Here is a 25,792-nt window from a genome sequence, read left to right as displayed (position 1 = left end):
TTTCAATTAATACAGCTCGGCCGGTTTCGGTCTGTGTGTTTATCGCGCTAGCCAGCTGACGTTGATACACTTTATACATGAATCAAGACCGCAAACATTTAAACACGGTTCATTTTTATAGGCAGGAGAAACCTACGCCGAGCACTGCTGTGTCCCTCACTGTAAAGCGTCAGGCAAATCCAAAGGGGTATTAAGTTTCCATGGTTTTCCGAGCCAAACTGACGTGAGGAGTCAATGGATTGTAAACATACGCCGGGTTAAATATGTCATCACCACTCACTCTAAGATCTGTAGCAGACACTTTAGTTCTGACAAGATGATTGAGCCAACTACTCTTCAGGGTCGAAGGAGACTTACAAAAGGTGCCGTAGCGCCCATTTGTGAGTGGAACCAGTACAGTCGAAACCCCAAGGCGCGGCGTGTGGGAGAGAGTGGTTCGGTAGCGTGGTAAAGTTGGTTTTATATTGGACGTTTGATATTCGACACATTCGAAAAATCTATTTAGCACTGGCTTTGATGTACAAATTTGTGTCTAACCAACTAAGATGTGTTATTACAAGTCCTGTCTATGTAAAGAAAAAAATGTTATACAAAAAAAACATATTTTGATTTGATATAATTTTTAATGTTGATAAATGCTTTAAAACTATTATGTGGCCTCACATTTTTTACTTACCCTTTTCAAAACACATAGGGTGAACTCAGCTAACTGCCCTACACATAACACAAAGCTTATTCTCAAAAAAAAAACACCCTTTGATCTTATACAATTTTTAAATGTTAAATGCTATAAATCTATTATGCGGCTTGACCTTTTGACCTACACATGTCAAAACACTTGTGATGAACTCAGCTTACTGTCCTACACATAAAACAAAGCTTAATTTCTCACAAATAAAAACACTTTGATTTTATACTTTTTTTAATGTTAAAAAAAGGCTATAAATTTAGTATGCGGCTTGACCTTTTGACCTACCCATATCAAAACACATCTGGTGTAATCAACTAAGTGCTCCACACATAACACAAAGCTTATTTTTTCCAAAAAAACACCTTTTGACTTTATACTATTTTTTTAATGTTAAAAAAGGCCATAAATCTACTATGCGGCTTGACCTTTTGACCTACCCATATCAAAACACATCTGGTGAACTCGGCTAACTGCCCCACACATAACACAAAGCTTATATTTTCCAAAAACCCACCTTTTGATTTTATACTATTTTTTTAATGTTAAAAAAGGCTATAAATGCATTATGCGGCTTGACCTTTTGACCTACCCATATAAAAACACATCTGGTGAACCCAGCTAACAGCCCCACACATAACACAAAGCTTATTTTTTCCAAAAACCCACCATTGGATTTTATACAATTTTTGTAATGTTAGAAAATGCTATAAATCGATTATGCGGCTTGACCTTATGACCTACCCATATCAAAACACATCTGGTGTAATCAACTAACCGCCCCACACATAACACAATGGTCTGAAGTTGCCGATAAAAAGGCGATAATTATTTAAATAATTAATTTGTAATTTTTTTTTTTTTTTTTTTTTTGGAAATACAGCGCTGTGGTAGCTATTTTTACAACTTAAAAAGCCCCGCAAATTGTAATTGAAATTAACTGGCACAGGTGGAAGACATTCTATGTAGCGCTGACCTGCCGTATTCACTCAGTGCTACGAGAGGAGAGGGGAGGGGCTCGAAACCTACCGGTCTGCTCGCACGGCGAAATGACATCAAACCCCGCTGCACCATTTCCGGGTCACAGCTGTGGTACATGAGCTGTGTTAGAAATCGTTCCCTAATCACTCACTCACTATTCCCTATAGTGTTCATGATATAGTGCACTACATAGGGAACAAACAAACGAGAATTCGGACGCTACGCTGAACATTTCTAAACGTCATTTGCGTCAGTAAATGCGCCGGGTATTTGTGTGACGCAGACCGATGCGTCCACGTCATGTAAACAAACGGGGCACTCTCGAGGAAAGCTGGAGGTTGTATTGATGTTGAATGTAACATTTCTATGTTAAATCCCAAATAAATTGTTGACATTTCAAAAACGAAAGCCGGAGACTCCATCATTAAATGTATTCGTTTTCGCCGTTATTCAGCTTCTTCTCCCGAAAAACACGACCGCATTGCATTGTTGTATACGGGAGTAACACGTAGGGAACATCATATGTACACTCAAATTGTGGGTATTTTAAGTGCACTATATAGTGCATGAAATTAACCAGTGAGAATTCGAACAACACTACCAAATGGCGAGCCCCCTATATAGTGCACTATATCCGTGATGGGGAACGATTTCGAACACAGCTACGAGCTGTGTGTCATCAGCGTGTGTCATCATGACAGCGCCTCCGGCACCGACGTATCGAAACTTAAATCAGCGGAGGCTCTCGCTGGTCCAAGAGGAAGACCATCGTTATCGTTTTTAAGAAAAAAATAGAAAAATAAAACCGAGATTTGGTCAACTGTTTCAACTGTGACCCAACCTGTGGCAGGTGAGCCACCGCTGTAGTCTGTGTATAAAGAGCAGACCCAGGGGAACCACGGGGTGGGCAGCTGCCTTCAGCCCCAAAAGGTGCACGATGGACAGTGCGCTGCTGCGAACGTGAAAGCTGGAAAGTGCAGAACGGCATCTCGCCAAGGAGGCGAGAGCCTCGCTGACATCATGGCCGAGTCAAGGCAAAGTCCCAAGTAGACTAGCCGACGGCTAGGGAGCGGGGAGCTCTTTTCCCAGGTAATGGTGAAACCCAAGGAAGAGAGATGATTTATCACCGTCATGGTGTCTCTGCTCGCAGCTTCCTTTGTGTGTCTTAGAATCAGAAGGTCTTCGAGGTAAAGGTTTTTTCAAAGTGATAAATTATTATAAATAATTATTATTATAAAGTTGCCCCCCCCCGATAGCATCGACTATCGGCGATCGCTAGGGGGCGCTATCGGACGATGGAAGTTTGTAGACGATTGCCCAACCCTACTTTTCACCTATCCATATCTAAACACATCTGGTGGACTCAACTAACTGCCCCGAACATAACACAAAGCTTATTTTTTCCAAAAACCCACCTTTTGATTTTATACTATTTTTTTAATGTTAAAAAAAGGCTATAAATGCATTATGCGGCTTGACCTTTTGACCTACCCATATCAAAACACATCTGGTGTAATCAACTAACTGCCCCACACATAACACAAAGCTTCTTTTCTCAGAAAACCTACCCTTTGATTTTATAAATATTTTTTACTCTCAGAAAATGCTATAAATCTATTATGCGGTTTGACCTTTTGACCTATCCATATCTAAACACATCTGGTGGACTCAACTAACTGCCCCGAACATAACACAAAGTTTATTTTTTCCAAAAACCCACCTTTTGATTTTATACTATTTATTTTATGTTAAAAACAACTATAAATGTATTATGTGGCTTGACCTTTTGACCTACCCATATCAAAACACATCTGGTGAACTCGGCTAACTGCCCCACACATAAAACAAAGCTGATTTTCTTACTCTCATAAACTGCTATAAATCTATTATGCGGCTTGACCTTTTGACCTACCTTGTCTGTTCCTTTTGGGAACAAGTTTGATAAACATGTTGCTTGTTTCACATCATCTTACTACTATAATAGCAGGCCTGTCGCACCAGCTACCCAAGTTGGTCAGTGATTACACCTTAGTTGATTACACCAGACGTGTTTTGATATGGGTAGATCAAAAGGTCAAGCCGCATCATAGATTTATAGCCATTTTTTAACATTAAAAAAATAGTATAAAATTGCAACCAACACACGTGATCTTTAATCCAAATAGTTCGATCATTTTATTTGACGTTGTTTTTAACGATGGATTTGTAGTGAGATGACTTGTAAACGTTATTGACCAATCAGCGTATCAAACAAATATTGCACCATGCCGTGGAATACAATAATTTAGCAGAAAAAATAATAAAGAGGGTTATAGCTGAATATGGATTTGCAATTGCAGATGTTTACTCGGGGCAGCTTATATGTTTCGACGTCTGCTGCCGCCAGCTGTCTGACAATAGGTTGGCCAACTCTAGAGCTGGACTGTTTTGAGGGGCAAACAAGAAAACTGGGGGCAGGCAACAAAAGGCTCAACAACAATAGCCTCATTCTTTTGGGCAGCTTCATCGGGAAGAAAAGGATGTGGGTTCTGAACTCCCTGAAAAAAAATAATGCAAATTATATATTTACAAATGTCTATTGGGTTGGTGCCGCTTTTATATGTCACATGGAAAAGAGGTGCTGTAGCTTTAAAGTAATGCTGTCTATCCAGTGCACCGTCATTCGTCATTCCTAACTTGTTGTTGGCGGACACATGATCCAGGGAGGACTCAAAAATTATTTTGAGCTTCTATTCCATGTCTGTATAACACTTGTTCAGGTTATGGGAAAATGTTTTCCTGAAAGAAAAATATCCCTGTCTGCACAAAGAAATGCATCACTGTAAAATCCACAAACAACAGGATAAAGTAGGCTATGATGAGGTCAATCAGTAGCAACACACACGTTTCAAAACACAGGCTTTTGGAAACATGAGAACAAAAAAGTGGTCAATGAAAAATATTAAAAGATCACTTTATCCCATACAATTAAAACAGAAATGCACTTAAGCGGCAGTGACACATGCTGTTACTTTATGTGGTCCAAAGGCTGAATGAAACTGATCTATTTCGCAAGCTATGAGTGGGGGTAACGCGTTACCCCCACCGGCCTACACTACCATAGGCTCGGGCCTTGTGCTCAAGCACATCCCCATGTTTGGCTGACATGGGATCACATTCTCTAGCCTCAAATGACAGAAGGGGACATTAAGCAAAACAATAGTTATGTTAATATATCTCTAGTTCTATGATCGTTGGCGTAGACGCCTAGACTTCGCCTTATAGACTTCCGCCACTCACCGCCACTCTTCTTGGCGATGACCGCTGCGAGATATGAGATCCGGCCGGAAGCTCTGGTCAACTGTTTCAACTGTGACCCAACCTGTGGCAGGTGAGCCACCGCTGTAGTCTGTGTATAAAGAGCAGACCCAGGGGAACCACGGGGTGGGCAGCTGCCATCAGCCCCAAAAGGTGCACGATGGACAGTGCGCTGCTGCAAACGTGAAAGCTGGAAAGTGCAGAACGGCATCTCGCCAAGGAGGCGAGAGCCTCGCTGACATCATGGCCGAGTCAAGGCAAAGTCCCAAGTAGACTAGCCGACGGCTAGGGAGCGGGGAGCTCTTTTCCCAGGTAATGGTGAAACCCAAGGAAGAGAGATGATTTATCACCGTCATGGTGTCTCTGCTCGCAGCTTCCTTTGTGTGTCTTAGAATCAGAAGGTCTTCGAGGTAAAGGTTGTCGAGGTAAAGCTTGACAGGCGGCGCAGGAAGCAGATCCCGACAGGGCTGACATGGCGTGCTCCACACCGAGGCAACGAAAGCACGCAGAGTGCCCTTCACCTGGATCACACAACCCTAAGAGACAGCATCTCCTCCAGTGATTCCCTAGATGAGCTTTGTCTCCATCAGGTCACCAAAACTCCATTGCACCATTGCCCTTCCTTCTCCATGCATCCAAATCATTCTGCTATCCTTTGTTGCACCCGTATTCCCCTTCTTCGTATTGTGGGTTCCTCAAAGTTCTTCCGAGATCCTTCTCAGGTCAGCATGTACTGGCATCCACTCATGACCGTTGTATGCCTTCAGCAACCCATGTCCTTGGATGCTGCGGGTCTTGTCCATCGGGGCTGCAGGTCCTCCCCGTTTGAATTTTTCTTCTCAAATATACTTCAGACCATTAGAGTCCGAGACAAGAACCCTCTCGGGTAACAGCGAAGGAGAACCAAACCCTCTGACATAGCCTTTAAAAAAGTATTATTTTCGTTTACCTGCCTTTCCCCTCGGAATGCCATTTCAGGCCCCGTTTACACGAAGGGAAAATGCAGATATTTCCACGCGGTTTGGCCTCTCATTTACACGAAAACGCAGTTTTTATCACAGAAAACAATCATTTCTAAAAACTCTGGCCAAAGTGGAGATTTCTGAAAACGCCAGTTATAAAAATAATAATAATAATACATTTAATTTAGAGGCGCCTTTCAAGACACCCAAGGTCACCTTACAGAGCATATAGTCATCATAAATCGTTTAAAAAAACAAGACATTGCGGAAAAAATAAATAAATAAAAATAAATAAATAAATATAATAAATAAAACAAAAACAAGACAAAACAAACAAACAATCAAAACAGTGATCAGTTAGACATGTGTGCGAGTTTGAGGGTTATGTGTTGTCGTGTCAACGGGGAGAAACTGGGTTTTAGGTTCTGAAGCGTCACATTATGTGCCAGGAAATGCTTAACGTCATATGAGCGCCCTATGTTTACAGTTTGTTTGTTACAGTAAGACGCCCGTGTTATTCGTTGTTGTTGATTCTGAAGATTCTGATTGGCTTGCATTGCTTTATCCTTCTCCCTACACTGTCGCCCATAGGTTTGGCATAGTTATAATGGTGCTCAACGGCGTATTTATGCGTTGTGATGTAAAACGACAACTTTTTTGAAAACGATGTTGTGTGCACAATGTTATTTTTGAAAACGGAGGGGGGGAAATATTTGTTTCTATAAATACCCTGCTACGTATAAACGTGGCCTCAATTCAGCTTCAATAAGCAGAGCACAGGTGTATCGCATAACCACTAACCATTAGCTAAAATGACTTATTGACAAAACATTTTAAAGGGGAATTTATGAAAACAACACTTTCCTTCGATTTGGGGTGTTGCTTTGGGTCACAGGTGCTTCCACACGCATACAAACTTTGAAATAAGTCTGTACATGATTTTTTGAGTGAGATGTGCATTTCTGAAAGTATCCCGCCTATAGTTACCAAACTACAACATCACTTCTCCTCCATGCTGTGGTTCACTCTGACAGCTAATTTGTATGCAATGGACAGCAGCTCAGTTGCATTAAAGCTACAGCCCGGGCACTATGGTATCATCACATCTGACGTACATTCCAATCACATGTGCCGTTCACCGGGCTGTGCGTGATTGACAGTGCTCTGCCGATGACAAGAATGTGATTGGAATGTACGTTAGTACATTCCAAGGGGTCAGACAACTATCATACCGTCGCAGTCCACCGCCCAGACTCCCCCATCCGCCAACACCCGCATGGGGATAAGGGAGGGACGAAGGATGTACATGTGCCGTTCACCGGGCTGTGCGTGATTGACAGTGCACTGCCGATGACAAGAATGTGATTGGAATGTACGTCAGCCGAGAGCAACCAATAGGTTTAGAGCTAAATGGTCCCGCCCCCAGGAACGTTTTTTTTTTCTTCAGACTTTGACTGTCAGGAGTTTCAAAACAAATGCGCGACAGAACACTGCCAATATTCACGTGACTCAAAGCTTGCGCCTGTGTGGTCAAATCTCTGAAAAGTCAGGGGACTCTCTAAATCGACGCCACTTCGACCAGGGCGGGACTTTACGTCCTACGTCACTCGCTATGGGTGTGCATGTGTGCGCGTAGCCGTTTGTCTCAGGGATCTGTGCACGAACTCCCTTGCACTACAGGATTACGAGCGTCAGTGTCGTACGCGATGGAGGGTGGGTGACATTCCTACAGTCTGTGATGATAGGCTATATTTCTACAAATGACATGACGAAACAACACGAACTAAGCTAACATTATGGCGCGTTTCCACTGCAGGGCAGCGGAACGGATCGGATCGCAAAGGTGCGGGTCGGGTCGCGTTTCCACCGCCAAAAGTGGGCGTGACCCGGACTTTGCCATACCCGTTCCGGCCCCATTCTCGGGACTCCTCCGTTGCGGTACCCAAAACGAGACCAGACGCCTGAAAGGGTCCCGTGAAATTCTAGCTACACCCCCCCTCCGTTGATTGGTCGACAGAATCGTCACTTCCGGGTGACGCGGGGATAAAAACAAACAAACAGTAGCCTCGAGGTATTATTCTTTACAATTAACATGTCGTGTAAAAAGCTTGCTTGGGCGAACATGGAGGTGGAGAAGTTCGTCTGCATTCTTGGGGAGGAAGACGTTGTTTACGATGTTTACGTAGCTGCCGCGGCGATCGACATCCGGCCTACCACCAAGGGTACTGTCGGCAGTGGAAACGCGACCTCGGAACTGAGCTGGGCTATACCGCCCCCTCCCTACCGCACCTTTGCGATCCGATCCGTTCCGCACCCTGCAGTGGAAACGCGGCATTAGACTATAGCCATACCAGACAACGCCATACCAGCTAACCCAGGGACGCGGGAAGTCAGTCCGAGGGGGGGGTGCTGAGAGAGAGTCTATATAATGACGTCATAATAAATGCTGCGCAACATCCGTTGTTTACAGAGACGAGATGACGGGTGACGTCACATTCAGGGCTCCGCTCTGATAAACACTCTACTGGTGGGTAAAAAGAGTTCTGCCAACTAGCCACTGTTATTCACAAACGTTAGCAAGTAAACAATGTGGAAATTAGAGTCAACTCGGCTGATACTGTGCTGAATTTCGCACACTAACAACGTGCCGACAAGCTGTTGCGGTCCGGGATTATACACAGCGTTATAACAAGGATTCAGGAGGTTATTTCTAAAGGTTTACAAAGGAAAGTGACAATAATAGAAAGCCTTAATTTTCATCCAGAGTTACGAGTTGTCTAATATGAGGAAAGTGACGGTTTCTCCGTCAAGTGAACCGCCCGTCTTTGCTCTTTTTTTGCCAACCAGTTTACGTGCGGGATTCCAGAATCAGAACGATAACATTCAACGTGTTTATTAATATGGCAGCAACATTTTACACCAGTTTTAGAATGTTCACTACAACAGATGTTGAACACCAACATGCTTATGTAAAATCAGCATAGTACCGATAATATGATAAATATCATAAAAAGGGTGGATGTCAATAATTTAATGAAAAAGCATGTTGTATGATAAATTTTAACAAAAAAAAAGTATTGATTTTTTCAGAAAACTTTCTCACTTGCAGTTACAGCCAGGGGCCGCTGCAGCACCCTAAGCACCCCCACTTCCCGCGTCCCTGGGTAACACTGTTGTTTTTTATTGGTCGTCATGAAAAAAAACATAAGGGGGAACACTGTCGTTTTTTATTGATCGTCATGAAAAAAACGTAAGGGGTAACACTGTTGTTTTTTATTAGTCGTCATGAAAAAAAACATAAGGGAAATAATAGAAATACACACATACATTTTAATGTCATGTATATCATCTTTATTGATTTTTGTGTATTGTCATCGCCTCAGTGGTGCAGTGGGGTGCACTCTGCCTTACCCCCTGGAGACCGGGGTTCAAGTCCGGTTGATGACCTCTGTTGGAAGTTTCTTATCTGTATTTCATGCGAATTATAAAGTCAAGTATAACCTTTGTGATGACTTTAACCGTTGTCTTGATGGTGCATTGTTAAGTTCGGAGGTTAACACTCTAAACAGCTCATGTTCCGATCCCTGCAAAAACGTCGACAGGGGTGCCACTGTCGTTTTTTATTGGTCAACATGGAAAAAACATGAGGGGTAACTCTGTCGTTTTTTATCGGCCGTCATGAAATAAATATGAGGGGAAAACACTGTAGATATTTATCAAATAAAACATAGGGGGTGACACTGTTGTTTTTCTTTGGTCGTCATGAAAAAAAACACAAGGGGTAACACTGTCGTTTTTATTAAATGAAACATGAGGGGTAACACTGTCGTTTTTATCAAATGAAACATAAGGGGTAACACTGTCGTTTTTCTTTGGTCGTCATGAAAAAAACCATAAGGGGTCACACTGTTGTTTTTTATTGGTCGTCATGAAAGAAAACATAAGGGGTAACACTGTTGTTTTTTATTGGTCGTCATGAAAAAAAACATAAGGGGGAACACTGTCGTTTTTTATTGGTCGTCATGAAAAAAACGTAAGGGGTAACACTGTTGTTTTTTATTGGTCGTCATGAAAAAAAACATAAGGGGTAACACTGTTGTTTTTTATTGGTCGTCATGAAAAAAAACATAAGGGGTAACACTGTTGTTTTTTATTGGTCGTCATGAAAAAAAACATAAAGGGGGTAACACTTGTTTTTTTTGGTCGTCATGAAAAAAAACATAAGGGGTAACACTGTTGTTTATTATTTGTCGTCTTGAAAAAAACCATAAGGGAAATAATAGAAATACACACATACATTTTAATGTCATGTATATCATCTTTATTGATTTTTGTGTGTTCTCATTGCCTCAGTGGTGCAGTGGGGTGCACTCTGCCTAACCCCCTGGAGACCGGGGTTCAAGTCCGGTTAATGACCTCTGTTGGAAGTTTCTTATCTGTATTTCATGCGAATTATAAAGTCAAGTATAACCTTTGTGGTGACTTGATGGTGCATTGTTAAGTTCGGAGGTTAACACTCTAAACAGCTCATGTTCCGATCCCTGCAAACACATCGACAGGGGTGCCACTGTCGTTCTTTATTGGTCAACATGGAAAAAACATGAGGGGTAACTCTGTCGTTTTTTATCAGCCGTCATGAAATAAATATGAGGGGAAAACACTGTCGATATTTATCAAATAAAACATAGGGGGTGACACTGTTGTTTTTCTTTGGTCGTCATGAAAAAAAACACAAGGGGTAACACTGTCGTTTTTATTAAATGAAACATGAGGGGTAACACTGTCGTTTTTATCAAATGAAACATAAGGGGTAACACTGTCGTTTTTCTTTGGTCGTCATGAAAAAAACCATAAGGGGTCACACTGTTGTTTTTTATTGGTCGTCATGAAAGAAAACATAAGGGGTAACACTGTTGTTTTTTATTGGTCGTCATGAAAAAAAACATAAGGGGGAACACTGTCGTTTTTTATTGGTCGTCATGAAAAAAACGTAAGGGGTAACACTGTTGTTTTTTATTGGTCGTCATGAAAAAAAACATAAGGGGTAACACTGTTGTTTTTTATTGGTCGTCATGAAAAAAAACATAAGGGGTAACACTGTTGTTTTTTATTGGTCGTCATGAAAAAAAACATAAAGGGGGTAACACTTGTTTTTTTTGGTCGTCATGAAAAAAAACATAAGGGGTAACACTGTTGTTTATTATTTGTCGTCTTGAAAAAAAACATAAGGGAAATAATAGAAATACACACATACATTTTAATGTCATGTATATCATCTTTATTGATTTTTGTGTGTTCTCATTGCCTCAGTGGTGCAGTGGGGTGCACTCTGCCTAACCCCCTGGAGACCGGGGTTCAAGTCCGGTTAATGACCTCTGTTGGAAGTTTCTTATCTGTATTTCATGCGAATTATAAAGTCAAGTATAACCTTTGTGGTGACTTGATGGTGCATTGTTAAGTTCGGAGGTTAACACTCTAAACAGCTCATGTTCCGATCCCTGCAAACACATCGACAGGGGTGCCACTGTCGTTCTTTATTGGTCAACATGGAAAAAACATGAGGGGTAACTCTGTTGTTTTTTATCGGCCGTCATGAAATAAATATGAGGGGAAAACACTGTCGATATTTATCAAATAAAACATAGGGGGTGACACTGTTGTTTTTCTTTGGTCGTCATGAAAAAAAACACAAGGGGTAACACTGTCGTTTTTATCAAATGAAACATAAGGGGTAACACTGTCGTTTTTCTTTGGTCGTCAAGAAAAAAAACGTAAGGGGTAACACTGTTGTTTTTTATTGGTCGTCATGAAAGAAAACATAAGGGGTAACACTGTTGTTTTTTTTGGTCGTCATGAAAAAAAACATAAGGGGTAACACTGTTGTTTATTATTTGTCGTCTTGAAAAAAAACATAGGGGAAATAATAGAAATACACACATACATTTTAATGTCATGTATATCATTTTTATTGATTTTTGTGTATTGTCATCGCCTCAGTGGTGCAGTGGGGTGGACTCTGCCTAACCCCCTGGAGACCGGGGTTCAAGTCCGGTTGATGACCTCTGTTAGAAGTTTCTTATCTGTATTTCATGCGAATTATAAAGTCAAGTATTACCTTTGTGATGACTTTAACCAGTGTCTTGATGGTGCATTGTTAAGTTCGGAGGTTAGCACTCTAAACAGCTCATGTTCCAATCCCTGCAAACACATCGACAGGGGTGCCACTGTCGTTCTTTATTGGTCAACATGGAAAAAACATGAGGGGTAACTCTGTTGTTTTTTATCGGCCGTCATGAAATAAATATGAGGGGAAAACACTATAGATATTTATCAAATAAAACATAGGGGGTGACACTGTTGTTTTTCTTTGGTCGTCATGAAAAAAAACACAAGGGGTAACACTGTCGTTTGTATCAAATGAAACATGAGGGGTAACACTGTCGTTTTTATCAAATGAAACATAAGGGGTAACACGGTCGTTTTTCTTTGGTCGGCATGAAAAAAACCATAAGGGGTAACACTGTTGTTTTTTATTGGTTGTCATGAAAGAAAACATAAGGGGTAACACTGTTGTTTTTTATTGGTCGTCATGAAAAAAAACATAAGGGGAAACACTGTTGTTTTTTATTGGTCGTCATGAAAAAAAAGTAAGGGGTAACACTGTTGTTTTTTATTGGTCGTCATGAAAAAAAACATAAGGGGTAACACTGTTGTTTTTTATTGGTCGTCATGAAAAAAAACATAAGGGGTAACACTGTTGTTTATTATTGGTCGTCATGAAAAAAAACATAAAGGGGGTAACACTGTTGTTTTTTTTGGTCGTCATGTAAAAAAACATAAGGGGTAACACTGTTGTTTATTATTTGTCGTCTTGAAAAAAAACATAAGGGAAATAATAGAAATACACACATACATTTTAATGTCATGTATATCATCTTTATTGATTTTTGTGTATTTTCATCGCCTCAGTGGTGCAGTGGGGTGCACTCTGCCTAACCCCCTGGAGACCGGGGTTCAAGTCCGGTTGATGACCTCTGTTGGAAGTTTCTTATCTGTATTTCATGCGAATTATAAAGTCAAGTATAACCTTTGTGATGACTTTAACCAGTGTCTTGATGGTGCATTGTTAAGTTCGGAGGTTAACACTCTAAACAGCTCATGTTCCGATCCCTGCAAAAACGTCGACAGGGGTGCCACTGTTGTTCTTTATTGGTCAACATGGAAAAAACATGAGGGGTAACTCTGTCGTTTTTTATCGGCCGTCATGAAATAAATATAAGGGGAAAACACTGTAGATATTCATCAAATAAAACATAGGGGGTGACACTGTTGTTTTTCTTTGGTCGTCATGAAAAAAAACACAAGGGGTAACACTGTCGTTTTTATCAAATGAAACATGTTTTTTATTGGTCGTCATGAAAGAAAACATAAGGGGTAACACTGTTGTTTTTTATTGGTCGTCATGAAAAAAAACATAAGGGGGAACACTGTCGTTTTTTATTGGTCGTCATGAAAAAAAACATAAGGGTAACACTGTTGTTTTTTATTGGTCGTCATGAAAAAAAACATAAGGGGTAACACTGTTGTTTTTTATTGGTCGTCATGAAAAAAAACATAAAGGGTGTAACACTGTTGTTTTTTTTGGTCGTCATGAAAAAAAACATAAGGGGTAACACTGTTGTTTATTATTTGTCGTCTTGAAAAAAAACATAAGGGAAATAATAGAAATACACACATACATTTTAATGTCATGTATATCATCTTTATTGATTTTTTTGTATTGTCATTGCCTCAGTGGTGCAGTGGGGTGCACTCTGCCTAACCCCCTGGAGACCGGGGTTCAAGTCCGGTTAATGACCTCTGTTTGAAGTTTCGTATCTGTATTTCATGCGAATTATAAAGTCAAGTATAACCATTGTGGTGACTTGATGGTGCATTGTTAAGTTCGGAGGTTAACACTCTAAACAGCTCATGTTCCGATCCCTGCAAAAACGTCGACAGGGGTGCCACTGTTGTTTATTATTGGTCAACATGGAAAAAACATGAGGGGTAACTCTGTCGTTTTTTATCGGCCGTCATGAAATAAATATGAGGGGAAAACACTGTCGATATTTATCAAATAAAACATAGGGGGTGACACTGTTGTTTTTCTTTGGTCGTCATGAAAAAAAACACAAGGGGTAACACTGTCGTTTTTATCAAATGAAACATAAGGGGTAACACTGTCGTTTTTCTTTGGTCGTCAAGAAAAAAAACGTAAGGGGTAACACTGTTGTTTTTTATTGGTCGTCATGAAAGAAAACATAAGGGGTAACACTGTTGTTTTTTTTGGTCGTCATGTAAAAAAACATAAGGGGTAACACTGTTGTTTATTATTTGTCGTCTTGAAAAAAAACATAAGGGAAATAATAGAAATACACACATACATTTTAATGTCATGTATATCATCTTTATTGATTTTTGTGTATTTTCATCGCCTCAGTGGTGCAGTGGGGTGCACTCTGCCTAACCCCCTGGAGACCGGGGTTCAAGTCCGGTTGATGACCTCTGTTGGAAGTTTCTTATCTGTATTTCATGCGAATTATAAAGTCAAGTATAACCTTTGTGATGACTTTAACCAGTGTCTTGATGGTGCATTGTTAAGTTCGGAGGTTAACACTCTAAACAGCTCATGTTCCGATCCCTGCAAAAACGTCGACAGGGGTGCCACTGTCATTCTTTATTGGTCAACATGGAAAAAACATGAGGGGTAACTCTGTCGTTTTTTATCGGCCGTCATGAAATAAATATAAGGGGAAAACACTGTAGATATTCATCAAATAAAACATAGGGGGTGACACTGTTGTTTTTCTTTGGTCGTCATGAAAAAAAACACAAGGGGTAACACTGTCGTTTTTATCAAATGAAACATGTTTTTTATTGGTCGTCATGAAAGAAAACATAAGGGGTAACACTGTTGTTTTTTATTGGTCGTCATGAAAAAAAACATAAGGGGGAACACTGTCGTTTTTTATTGGTCGTCATGAAAAAAAACATAAGGGTAACACTGTTGTTTTTTATTGGTCGTCATGAAAAAAAACATAAGGGGTAACACTGTTGTTTTTTATTGGTCGTCATGAAAAAAAACATAAAGGGGGTAACACTGTTGTTTTTTTTGGTCGTCATGAAAAAAAACATAAGGGGTAACACTGTTGTTTATTATTTGTCGTCTTGAAAAAAAACATAAGGGAAATAATAGAAATACACACATACATTTTAATGTCATGTATATCATCTTTATTGATTTTTGTGTATTGTCATTGCCTCAGTGGTGCAGTGGGGTGCACTCTGCCTAACCCCCTGGAGACCGGGGTTCAAGTCCGGTTAATGACCTCTGTTGGAAGTTTCGTATCTGTATTTCATGCGAATTATAAAGTCAAGTATAACCATTGTGGTGACTTGATGGTGCATTGTTAAGTTCGGAGGTTAACACTCTAAACAGCTCATGTTCCGATCCCTGCAAAAACGTCGACAGGGGTGCCACTGTTGTTTATTATTGGTCAACATGGAAAAAACATGAGAGGTAACTCTGTCGTTTTTTATCGGCCGTCATGAAATAAATATAAGGGGAAAACACTGTCGATATTTATCAAATAAAACATAGGGGGTGACACTGTTGTTTTTCTTTGGTCGTCATGAAAAAAACCATAAGGGGTAACACTGTTGTTTTTTATTGGTCGTCATGAAAGAAAATATAAGGGGTAACACTGTTGTTTTTTATTGGTCGTCATGAAAAAAAACATAAGGGGTAACACTGTTGTCTTTGTCAAACAAAAGATAAGGGGTAACACTGTCGTTTTTTATCAGTCATCATGAAAAAAACAAGGGGTAACACTGTTGTTTTTTTTCATGACGACCAAAGAAAAACAACAGTGTTACACCCTATGTTTTATTTGATAAATATCGACAGTGTTACCCCTTATGTTTATTTCATGACGACCGATAAAAAACAGCAGTCTTACCCCTTATGTTTTTTTTCATGACGACCAATAAAAACGACAGTGTTACCCCTTATGTTTTTTTTCATGACAGCCAATAAAAAACGACAGTGTAACACTGTCGTTTTTATCAAATGAAACATGAGGGGTGACACTGTCGTTTTTCTTTGGTAGTCACGAAAAAAACCAAAAGGGGTAACAGTGTTCCTTTTTTTATTGGTCGTCATGAAAAAAAACATAAGGGGTAACACTGTTCCTTTTTTTATTGGTCGTCATGAAAAAAAACATAAAGGGGGTTACACTGTTGTTTTTATTGGTCGTCATGAAAAAAAACATAAGGGGTAACATTGTTGTTTTTTATTGGTCGTCATGAAAAAAAACATAAGGGGTAACACTGTTGTTTTTTATTGGTCGTCATGAAAAAAAACATAAGGGGTAACATTGTTGTTTTTTATTGGTCGTCATGAAAAAAAACATAAGGGGTAACACTGTTGTTTTTTATTGGTCGTCATGAAAAAAAACATAAGGGGTAACACTGTTGTTTATTATTTGTCGTCTTGAAAGAAAACATAAGGGAAATAATAGAAATACACACATACATTTTAATGTCATGTATATCCTCTTTATTGATGATTGATTATTGTGAATTTCCCGCGTCCCTGAGCTAACCCTAACTATTTCTATTAAACTCTGAACCACTTTGCAACAGGCAACTGTGTGTTGGTGTGTCTTATTGCTTCCCACGTCTGCGTCTGCATCTTTCCCACTCCTGGCTAATAGTTTCAGCTTTTGTACTGTATGATCACCCTGTACCACACTGCTGACTTGTTGATGTTTTGTGAGCACTCAGGCATTTCTCTAGGTATCTTAAGTTTCCTACTTGAGTCATCAAAACTTTGAACTTTGTTGCGTTCACACCAAAAGATGCAAAAAGTTGACGCGCGTCACGATCCCATTCAAAGTGAATGTAGAGACGCGTTGCTGCTTTGCTGCTGCAGCATTTGCTGCCGAGAAAACGGGCAGCAAAATTTGATTTGCGGCGTGTCAAAATCTGATTTGCAGCGCGGCATGCCCGTGCCCGTTTTGGGGCACATGCCCGTGCCCCAAAACTTTTGCGGCGCAGCAAAACCTTTGCCGCGCCGCAAAACCTTTGCCGCGCTGCAAAACTTTTGCTGCGCCGCAAAACTTGATTTGCGGCGCCGCAAAACTTCGGCGGCAACTCGTTCGGGCAGCAAATGCATCTTTTGGTGTGAACGCAGAAATATTGTGTTGCAAAAACACTTTGTGTAACCCTTACCGTTACCCTAACCTTAACCCCAGTAACATTTCTTCATCATAAACTACAAGTTACGCAAAATGGCATACAAACATCCAGTCCAATATGAAAGAAAAAAGCTAGCTTCATTAAGGAATCGAACCCCTTATCCCCGCGTCAATGAGTTGTTCTCTGACCACTAACCCATCAGGTCTTAGTTCAAGAGTTAACCACTTGACAATCTTCAAACTTCGGTTGCCTAGAAATTGTAAAGACAGTGATGTATGTACATTGTGCGAGTATCCGTCACTCGCGATGTGTGTGCAGTCCAAAATGAAAGAAAAAACCTTGCATCACTAGGGAATCGAACCCCCAATCATCAGTCTTTAAACGTTGGTCGTTGGTAACTGTAAACAAAGAGATCGCATTTTGTTTAACTGCTAACTAACAAACGGGTTTATGCATTCACTGAACAAAGATTATGGAAATAAAAGACCACTTTTCCATCAGAAAAATCATCAGAACCGTTATTACCAACCCATAGACACTAAAAGCCAAAACCTTTCTCACATGCACACCCATCGCGAGTGACGGCTACGCGCACACATGCACACCCATAGCGAGTGACGTAGGACGTAAAGTCCCGCCCAGGTCGAAGTGGCGTCGATCCGAAAAGTCAGTGCTGAAAAGTCAGTTCTGTAAAAATACATTGCAATGGCGTAAACGTACACCTTTACAAGTTTTTAAAAATAAATATTCAACCTTTCAAAACGTATTTCTCAATGAACACCTGTTTGCAGAATCCCATTTACAAAGTTTCAAAACCGGGAAACAATGAAATACACTGTTAGAACAGTGCCAGATTTGAAACTCTGCAAGCGCTGGTGATATTGTTTGAACTTTGAAAACATGTTTGTGAAAAAAAAAAAACTTTGAAAATGTGTTGGTGAAAATGATGAAGATAAAATAGAACACAAAATCATGTTTACAGATGTTTGAATTTTTTTCAGGTTAGAATCTCTTTTTTCAGTGTTGCAAAACCTTTTTTACAAGGTGTTGAGTTTTCAAACCCAGACTTACAAGCCATTGAAACTTTTTTTTTCAGGTTTGAATTGAGGCAGGAAACTTGCTCCATAGGTTTGTTGTGTCGCAGTGCAGCAGGTGAAGAAATGTGCTCCGGTTGCCTAGTGACACCAGCCCTGCCCGTCCTAAGTCTCAGCACCATGAGAGACTACAGATGCTTTATTATTGGGATTTGGATGATCACTAACAAATGCGTATACAATTTTTATTAATATTTGTGTAATATCTTGAACATTGTGTGCTGTCCTAGGTGTTTATCTCCTGTATATTGTGCTGCTTTATAGGGTTCGGTTCTTTCAATACAAAATGTTTGATTATTTTGGAAGAAATGTGGTTTTATACTGCTCCTGCCTTGCATTAATCTTTCGACTAACAAAAAATTACAAACGATTACAAGTTTCAGAAAATAACTAATTTTTCAAAATATTTATATTTCATTTACATCATTACATGTTGAAAGACAGAATTGTACAAACAATAACCCACTATTTTCGAATTGCCCATACAGTGCAAATCCAGATTTTGGTACTGAAAGGTCAGTAATAAAAGCAACCTACTTACAATGTTATTGCTTTCCATATAGCCTACTGTTCAGGTTTTGTGCAACAAACTTTCTGTAAACCATTAAGCAAAATCACACGTAAACTCAAATATTAAGATTATTCTTCACATAAATGAGTTGAAGAGAAACAACTGAAATTCACATATTCAATCGCAGCACAAGATGCCTCAGTCAGTTTTGGATTGTGTATGTCTTTGCTAGGAAGTCTTCATATTAGCATCTATAGCCATCAGTAGCAATGGAAGCACTAAGACAAATAGAGTATCCATTTAAATAAACACAAGTGTATACAGAACATTTGCATGTACGCATTAAGGTGTGTCCTAAACCTTTACCTCAGAGGTCTATCTTATCGGAAATATTCAGCACTGTGCTAGAGGGCATCCTGGAGTCTTGTGTTCCCAGATTGAAGTTGACTGTTGGTGATTCACTGTAAACAGACTCCAGAAGTTGCTCAGAAACAGCTGAAGTAGAGGCAGAAGTGGAGGCGTAAGCTGTGGCTGAACCGAGACCCGGAGTAATACTAGGAGATGGGGTTGAAGGAAGGCCTGCAACCGAGGCTGTCTGAGTGGCTGGAGCGCTCTCTCCCTGGGCCTGGGCAAGTCTCTCCAGCTCAGCTAGCTTTCGGCCCCTCCTCTTGCCGAGGACCTTTACATAGTTGGCCGGGACCAGGCCTGTGGTTTGGCCATCGCCGCTGGCCAGCAGCCAGCCACGTACCCTGGGCTGGTGCTCTGGGAACAGAAAAAGTATAAATAGATGAGTGTCTGAACGGAGAGGGAGTTATTGTGTGTTGTATTGTGTGAGTGTTGAGGATTTCAGGAAAAGCAGATAATGGCTTCTGCCATGATAAACATTACAATCATTAACTAGGATGACAGTGAGAAAATAATTTCTTCAACCTTTCTCTGCTATAAAGGATTTATTCAGTAAATAAGGTTATCTCAAGCATCTTTTGAAAATCAATTAGTCAATATTATTCGCTATAATATAGTTAATGATCAGATGTTTTTGAAATACATTTCTGATATTCAGTGCCCCGAGTCAGTGCTTGACAGCATACATGCACACAGCAACCCCAAAACCCCATACAGAAATCCCACTATGGTCATTTTGTCTGCAAAACGAATTCCCCTGACCATGATGCAAATGGGACTGAAGAAGCTACCACCAGTGATGATGAAGTCAAGTAGGATAATATGATATGAAAAGGTGGTGGTCAAGGGGTGGTACACATCATCCACTACCATGAGGTGGAACGAAATAAATAAACATCATTGAGGATGGAAATTCAACATGAGGGGGTCACCTTTGGGGGCGAGGTTTAGCATGTCTCCTGCCCTCAGGGAGATCTCCTCCTCAGATGCTGCAATGAAGTCATACTCGGCTCTGGCCACCACATGGTCATCTTCCCCACTGGCCCAGTTACTGGCTGAGAAAATAAAGGAACAAAAGAACATTAGCCCTTTGATGATAAAGGGTATTTCTTTGAGCTGGACTGGAATCGTTACTGGAACATCAACATATTTCTTAAGCTTAATCATTTACTTTTTGCGTTAATCTATCAGCTAGCGTTATAACATTGGCAGACGCTGTCTGTTAATATTTATTTGTGGTGGTTTAGGCCATTCCATACAGTCAGACATTAACCAGGCCAGTTATTAAATTATTATTAATTCAAGTTACGCAGAATATTAGGAGTCCTGAAGTGTCTTATTTCAATGGTCAATTTGTTTTGTTTTTTCTTTGGTCTGAACATTTTTCTGAACCCGGCCAATGACATCATGAGGTGAAGCTAGAGGGTTTTGAAACTCTCCATGTCAGGGTTTAAGATGGTTTAATGGCTGCGGTCGATCTCGAATGTCCACAGCCTACCTGTAGTCATCCTAGACTAATATGCCTAAACCTTAGCTGCTACTTACGTTGGGTAAAATCCTATGTTTAATGTAAAACAAACCAACAGTAATAACTCCTGGCTGTCTCACCACTTTCTGACGTCCCGTCGACGGAGCTCAGCAGCTTCCAGATTAGATAGGGTCCCCCCAGGACGACAGCCAAGAACAAAAAGATGGGCCACGACTTCACCCCCTCGGCCTTTGGATCCTCCAGCCCGGCCCCGCGGGCTAACGCATCGCTGGCGCTGTCCGCCCACAAGTCCTCCACCTCGCCTTCCGACCGCAACCCCATCATCCGCTGCAGCCGCCTGTACAGGTAGCGCAGCGTGCGCACCAGCGCAAACGCAGACAACACACGGGTGAAGTGCGCCCGCAGCCGTGTCAGGTGGTTGGCTACGTCCAGCACTGCCCGGAAGCTGTTGTAGACGGCCGAGAAGGTGGCGTCCAGCATCATGCTGACAGAGCTGAAGGCCTGCACGATGCTCTCGATGGACTGGAAGGCGCCGCGGCTGCTCTCCTCCGCCTGCTGCACGAAGCGGCTGGGGGCTACGTCTTCCACCGCAGCGGGGAAGCGGCCATAGCCCCCCATGCCCCCCATGCCATAGCCACCGCCGCCGACGCCGCCAGCGCCGTAGCTGTAGGGGCTGTAGCCGCCACCACTGAACATGGAGCTCCCATAGGGGCTGTAGGAGGAGGCGAAGGAGTTCAAGGCTGGACGGTAGGCCTGGTGCTGGACGGGGCGCGGGGGTAGGGGAGGCACCATCCTGGTCAGGACAGGGGGCCCAGTGGACGGGCCGGGGAGAATGCCTGGTCCTACAGAGAAGTCTGTGGATCTGTAGAGCAGACAGAGTCAACTGTTTGGACTTTAAGAATGCATTTATTTGACTGATTTAGAGACACGTCAATTAAACGCAGTGTTAAGTTATATTACAGCAAGTGAAGTTAGGAACACAAATGTGTGTATGTGCTTTCGGCATTGCCTGTATGCATGCAACATAAACATACATTTATGTTTACTTGTAATACAATGGCTGCCTAAAAAGACAACAACTTGTTGTGTAACTGGTTTATTAGTAAACAATCCCCACTAATGGCGTTAACGTTAATCCAAATATACTTATTTATGATTGCGTGTTGTAGTATTTCAGTCGCAAGCTAAAAAGTACCAAGCAAACATCACTGAATGTTAAAAGAACATGCCTAACAATGTGAACACCACTGTATGTTGTCGCTACTTGGGGCCTTTCTGCGCCTGCAAAACACTCAACGGAGCAGCCGTAGCTAACATCTAGGCCTAAGAACTATAAACAAGTCTTATAAACCAAACAGATAAACGTGATTACCGGTAGTTGACAGGTGCTGCCATTGCACCCGGGATCCTTCTTTCCCACGGTTTGGGTGGAGGCTGAGAAGCCATCTGGATTTTTTTTTAAATATATAAAAATCAACCAAATCTTGAACTCTGTACTCTCCCCTACTGCTTCGCTCCACTGCTGTCAGACCAAAGTAGTTGCAACAGAAAACCGATAGACTGTACTACTGCGATCTCCTTATGGTTTAAGATGGTAAACTTTCATTGGTTTCTAGTTTGTGTTGTCAAAATTGTCAGTCGATTTTTTTAACTGTTTAATTTGTTTGAGTTTTTCGTTTGACTAATGTAGCCTTGGACGTAAAATCAACTAAAAATAAAGGACCCACGCCGTTGCACATGTCCACAACATCCAGCATGATGTGCCCTTGTCCAATTTTCTCATGCGTCTGAGCCGTCCAATCCACTGCAATAACATACTTAAAGGTCTCATGGCATGAACTCACTTTATGAGGTTTTCTAACATTAATATGAATTCCCCTAGCCTGCCTATCGTCCCCCAGAGGCTAAAACTTGCATTCGGTGTAAAACGAGCACTAGGTATCCTGCTCGGAAGTGGTAGTCAGTTAACAGTGAACTTGCGTGTGTTATTATCCATTATTATGAGTTAAACTGTAATCAGACAACGGTTATATGCTATAGATCCTAGAGTATTGAATTATAAATGTGCACAATGCATAACGTTAGCTCTCTACTTATAGCTCAGCGGACTAGAATGCCTCCCGTTGCCAAGTAGTAGCTAAGGTCCGTCCTATTTACTGGAGGAGTGAACGACGTTTCCGTTGCACGGCTTTTGGCCGTGATAATATGTATTATATGATCATATAGATATTTATGTATTATATGATATTATTTAGATATAGAGCTCCAGGACTGTGACGCAAATGTTGTACACTTCTTTGTTATTTGGATAGCCGTTCTGCTGTTGGTGTTATGGCGCATAACACGTCGGACTCTCGTCTCTGGTATTTCCACAACGAGATTCGTAGTGGGGGTTATCTCAGCCATGGTTGAGAAGGAATTGGGGGAAAGGAACTTTGGCTTTCACTCCCTGAAGAACATGAACCACGACATGGAGGAGAAAGGGATTGTTGCCCGCGATTGTCTCCCGCTTGAGCCCCGCTGCCAAGGGACCACCGCCTCGGCGCTGCCCGCTGCAGAGGCGGTGGTGCCTAAGTGCTGACCGCTGCCCGCTGCAGAGGCGGTGGTCCCTCGGCAGCAAGGCTCCGGCGGGAGAAAATCGCTGTCAACAATCACGGGCAACAATCCCTTTCTCCTCCATGTCGTGGTTCAGTCTATAGATTGATATGGACGTGGAAGAACCAGAGACGTCGGAGAACCAGACACAGTCGTTTGAGATTCATAATATCGTCTAGAGGCGCACACAGCTTTTGGCCATGATAATATATATTATATGATATTGTTGTATAATATGATGTCATTTAGATATAGAGCTCCAGGACTCCCACCGGAGCACCCGGAAGTTCTAGAATATTTACAGAACACGGCCAAAGGCTGTGTGCGCCTCGCCATTGCGATACATCCACAGTAAACGGAGCGCATGGTACCGCATGGCCGCAAGCTGCTCAGGGCCGCATCCTCCTCCTTGACCCGCCTCTCTCCTCCTCATTTGCATTAATGCTACAGACACCGAAACGGCGCGTTTGGGGAAAGCTCAATGTGCAACTGGCTCATAGTGGCTGTAATTCTGCAACACGGCTGAATTTCGGGAATGTCTTCAAATACTCTGTTAGGGGCCCACTAATATCTATATTAAAGCATCCATAAAGTAGCATGCCATGGGACCTTTAATGTGACCATGGAAAATGCATGGTTTATGGTATGGTGCTAAACTATTGTAATTCCCTCGTCCATTTTCTAGTCATATCTATGGTGAAAGATAAATCCTGCTTTAATGGGATTTATTCAAAATGTAAAAATAAATTATATAGTCCAAAGAAACATTTTAAAAGTGTAAGACTAATTAACTATGTTAATTGAACGCCTAACATCACAGGCATGAGAAATGAGTCTGGATAAAAGCTGATTTTGCAACTTTTGCATTAGACTGAGATAAAAGGATATTGTCAAGGTAAAGGTCTGGATGCCTATATGTGGGCGGCTTATGACGTTAGTTTGAAAGTTAACCCCCACCACCACACCTGCCCACACACACACCCTTCACTGATACCACTACACCGCCCTGTTAGGGGAGGACAACCTGTGCAGCCAATGTGCGAAAGAGTGTGGGATAAACATAGAACCTTCAACCAAACGGTGAACTATAAATCACGCCTTCCAGGGATTTTGGCTAAATCAAAAACTTCCTCTTAACCCAAGCCTATGAACTATACATTTTCCTGGCCAATGCTTTCCCTATCAACAATTTGAAATAGGCTATAATTGGCATACTTGTTGTGCAAGTCAAATATATCTATAAAGCAAATCTAGAAAAAAAAAGATTCAGAAAAAACACCCGAAGGCTAGGCCTAATAATAGGCTACTTTGCACACTTTCAGTTATAATTTGTTTGTTCAGTGTTTGTTATCTTTTAATCATGCAGAGTTAAATAAAGAGGCCAGTGAGTATACATAATATCACAGAGTTGGACTAGAAGGCTTAAATTCTGCAATATCGAAAATAAATGCTAAATTGAACACTCTTTTAGACATTAGGAGTGTATAAGATTGTATAACATTTTTCACATTGCAGATTGTTTAAATTTATAACTGATTTTCTTTTAGCAAAATATATCAAGTGGGCTATGCATTTAGATCGACTAATAAGCACTTATTATGTTCAGGTATTGAGTTACAATTAAGGGAGCGAAATAATGATTATAAAATAATATTTGTATCAGGATGAGTACTAACAAAGTTAATCTATGAATAGCTACTTCTACATCTTTATTCTACATCATCATGATACATCATCTCTATTTATTACAGACAGACCACAAAAGCGGTTTAAAGTTGTACAAGTTGTAAAGCTTACACTTTCACATCACACTCCAATCCTGTCAACGGAAAGATCTGTATGCCTGTGTGTGGGGCTTATGACGTTGGTTTGAAAGGTAACCCCCACAACCCCACACACACTGACACGCATTACACCGAACTGTATGGGGAAGACAGCGTGTGCAGCCAACGTATGAAAGATGTGTGTGAGCGTGCGAATTCTGGGGGTCTGTGAATCACGGACCACCTGACATCACAAACTCTGATGTCATCGGAGTGCTGTGGGAGGGTGTGCAGGGGGATAGGGGGCGGGGTCTTTTGCAGTGCACGGCCGCAGTAGAGAGACGCTGTATTATGTCATTGTGGTGTTATCATCGAGTAGGTGTTTCGCTTGAGTGAGGAGTGGATGCCGATCTCGTGCAAAAAGACTCTGATGTCACGAGAATGGTAGTGCATTCTTATTTCCTCGCTCTCTTCACACTCCTCCTCCCACACCTTCACGACACCTCAACTGTGACATCAAGCCGTCACAAATGCTAGGAATGATGCAGTGTGTGTGCGTGTGTGTGTGTGTGTGTGTGTGTGTGTGTGTGTGTGTGTGTGTGTGTGTGTGTGTGTGTGTGTGTGTGTGTGTGTGTGTGTGTGTGTGTGTGTGTGTGTGTGTGTGTGTGTGTGTGTGTTTATGTGCGTGTACAAGACTGTGTGAATGTGTGTTAGTATGTGTGTCCCTGCTAGTGTTTGTATATAATTACATCTTTGGACATGCATG

General features: G+C 41.3%; 1 protein-coding gene across 1 annotated transcript; it reads right to left on the bottom strand.

Moving 5' to 3' along the window:
- Nucleotides 1-18,640: 18,640 nt before the first annotated feature.
- pex13 (peroxisomal biogenesis factor 13) lies at nt 18,641-22,454 on the bottom strand. The gene is made up of 4 exons (XM_060073094.1): nt 22,041-22,454; nt 20,788-21,530; nt 20,112-20,234; nt 18,641-19,536 (listed from the first exon to the last, which is right to left on the bottom strand). Exons 1-4 carry the CDS (start codon nt 22,112-22,114, stop codon nt 19,142-19,144), a joined length of 1,335 nt encoding a protein of 444 aa, XP_059929077.1. The 5' UTR covers nt 22,115-22,454; the 3' UTR covers nt 18,641-19,141.
- Between the last annotated feature and the right edge of the window lie 3,338 nt (nt 22,455-25,792).

This window comes from Gadus macrocephalus, chromosome 15, assembly GCF_031168955.1.
Source record: "Gadus macrocephalus chromosome 15, ASM3116895v1".
Classification (NCBI taxonomy): Eukaryota; Metazoa; Chordata; class Actinopteri; order Gadiformes; family Gadidae; genus Gadus; species Gadus macrocephalus.
This window is presented reverse-complemented; position numbering and strand designations above follow the sequence as displayed.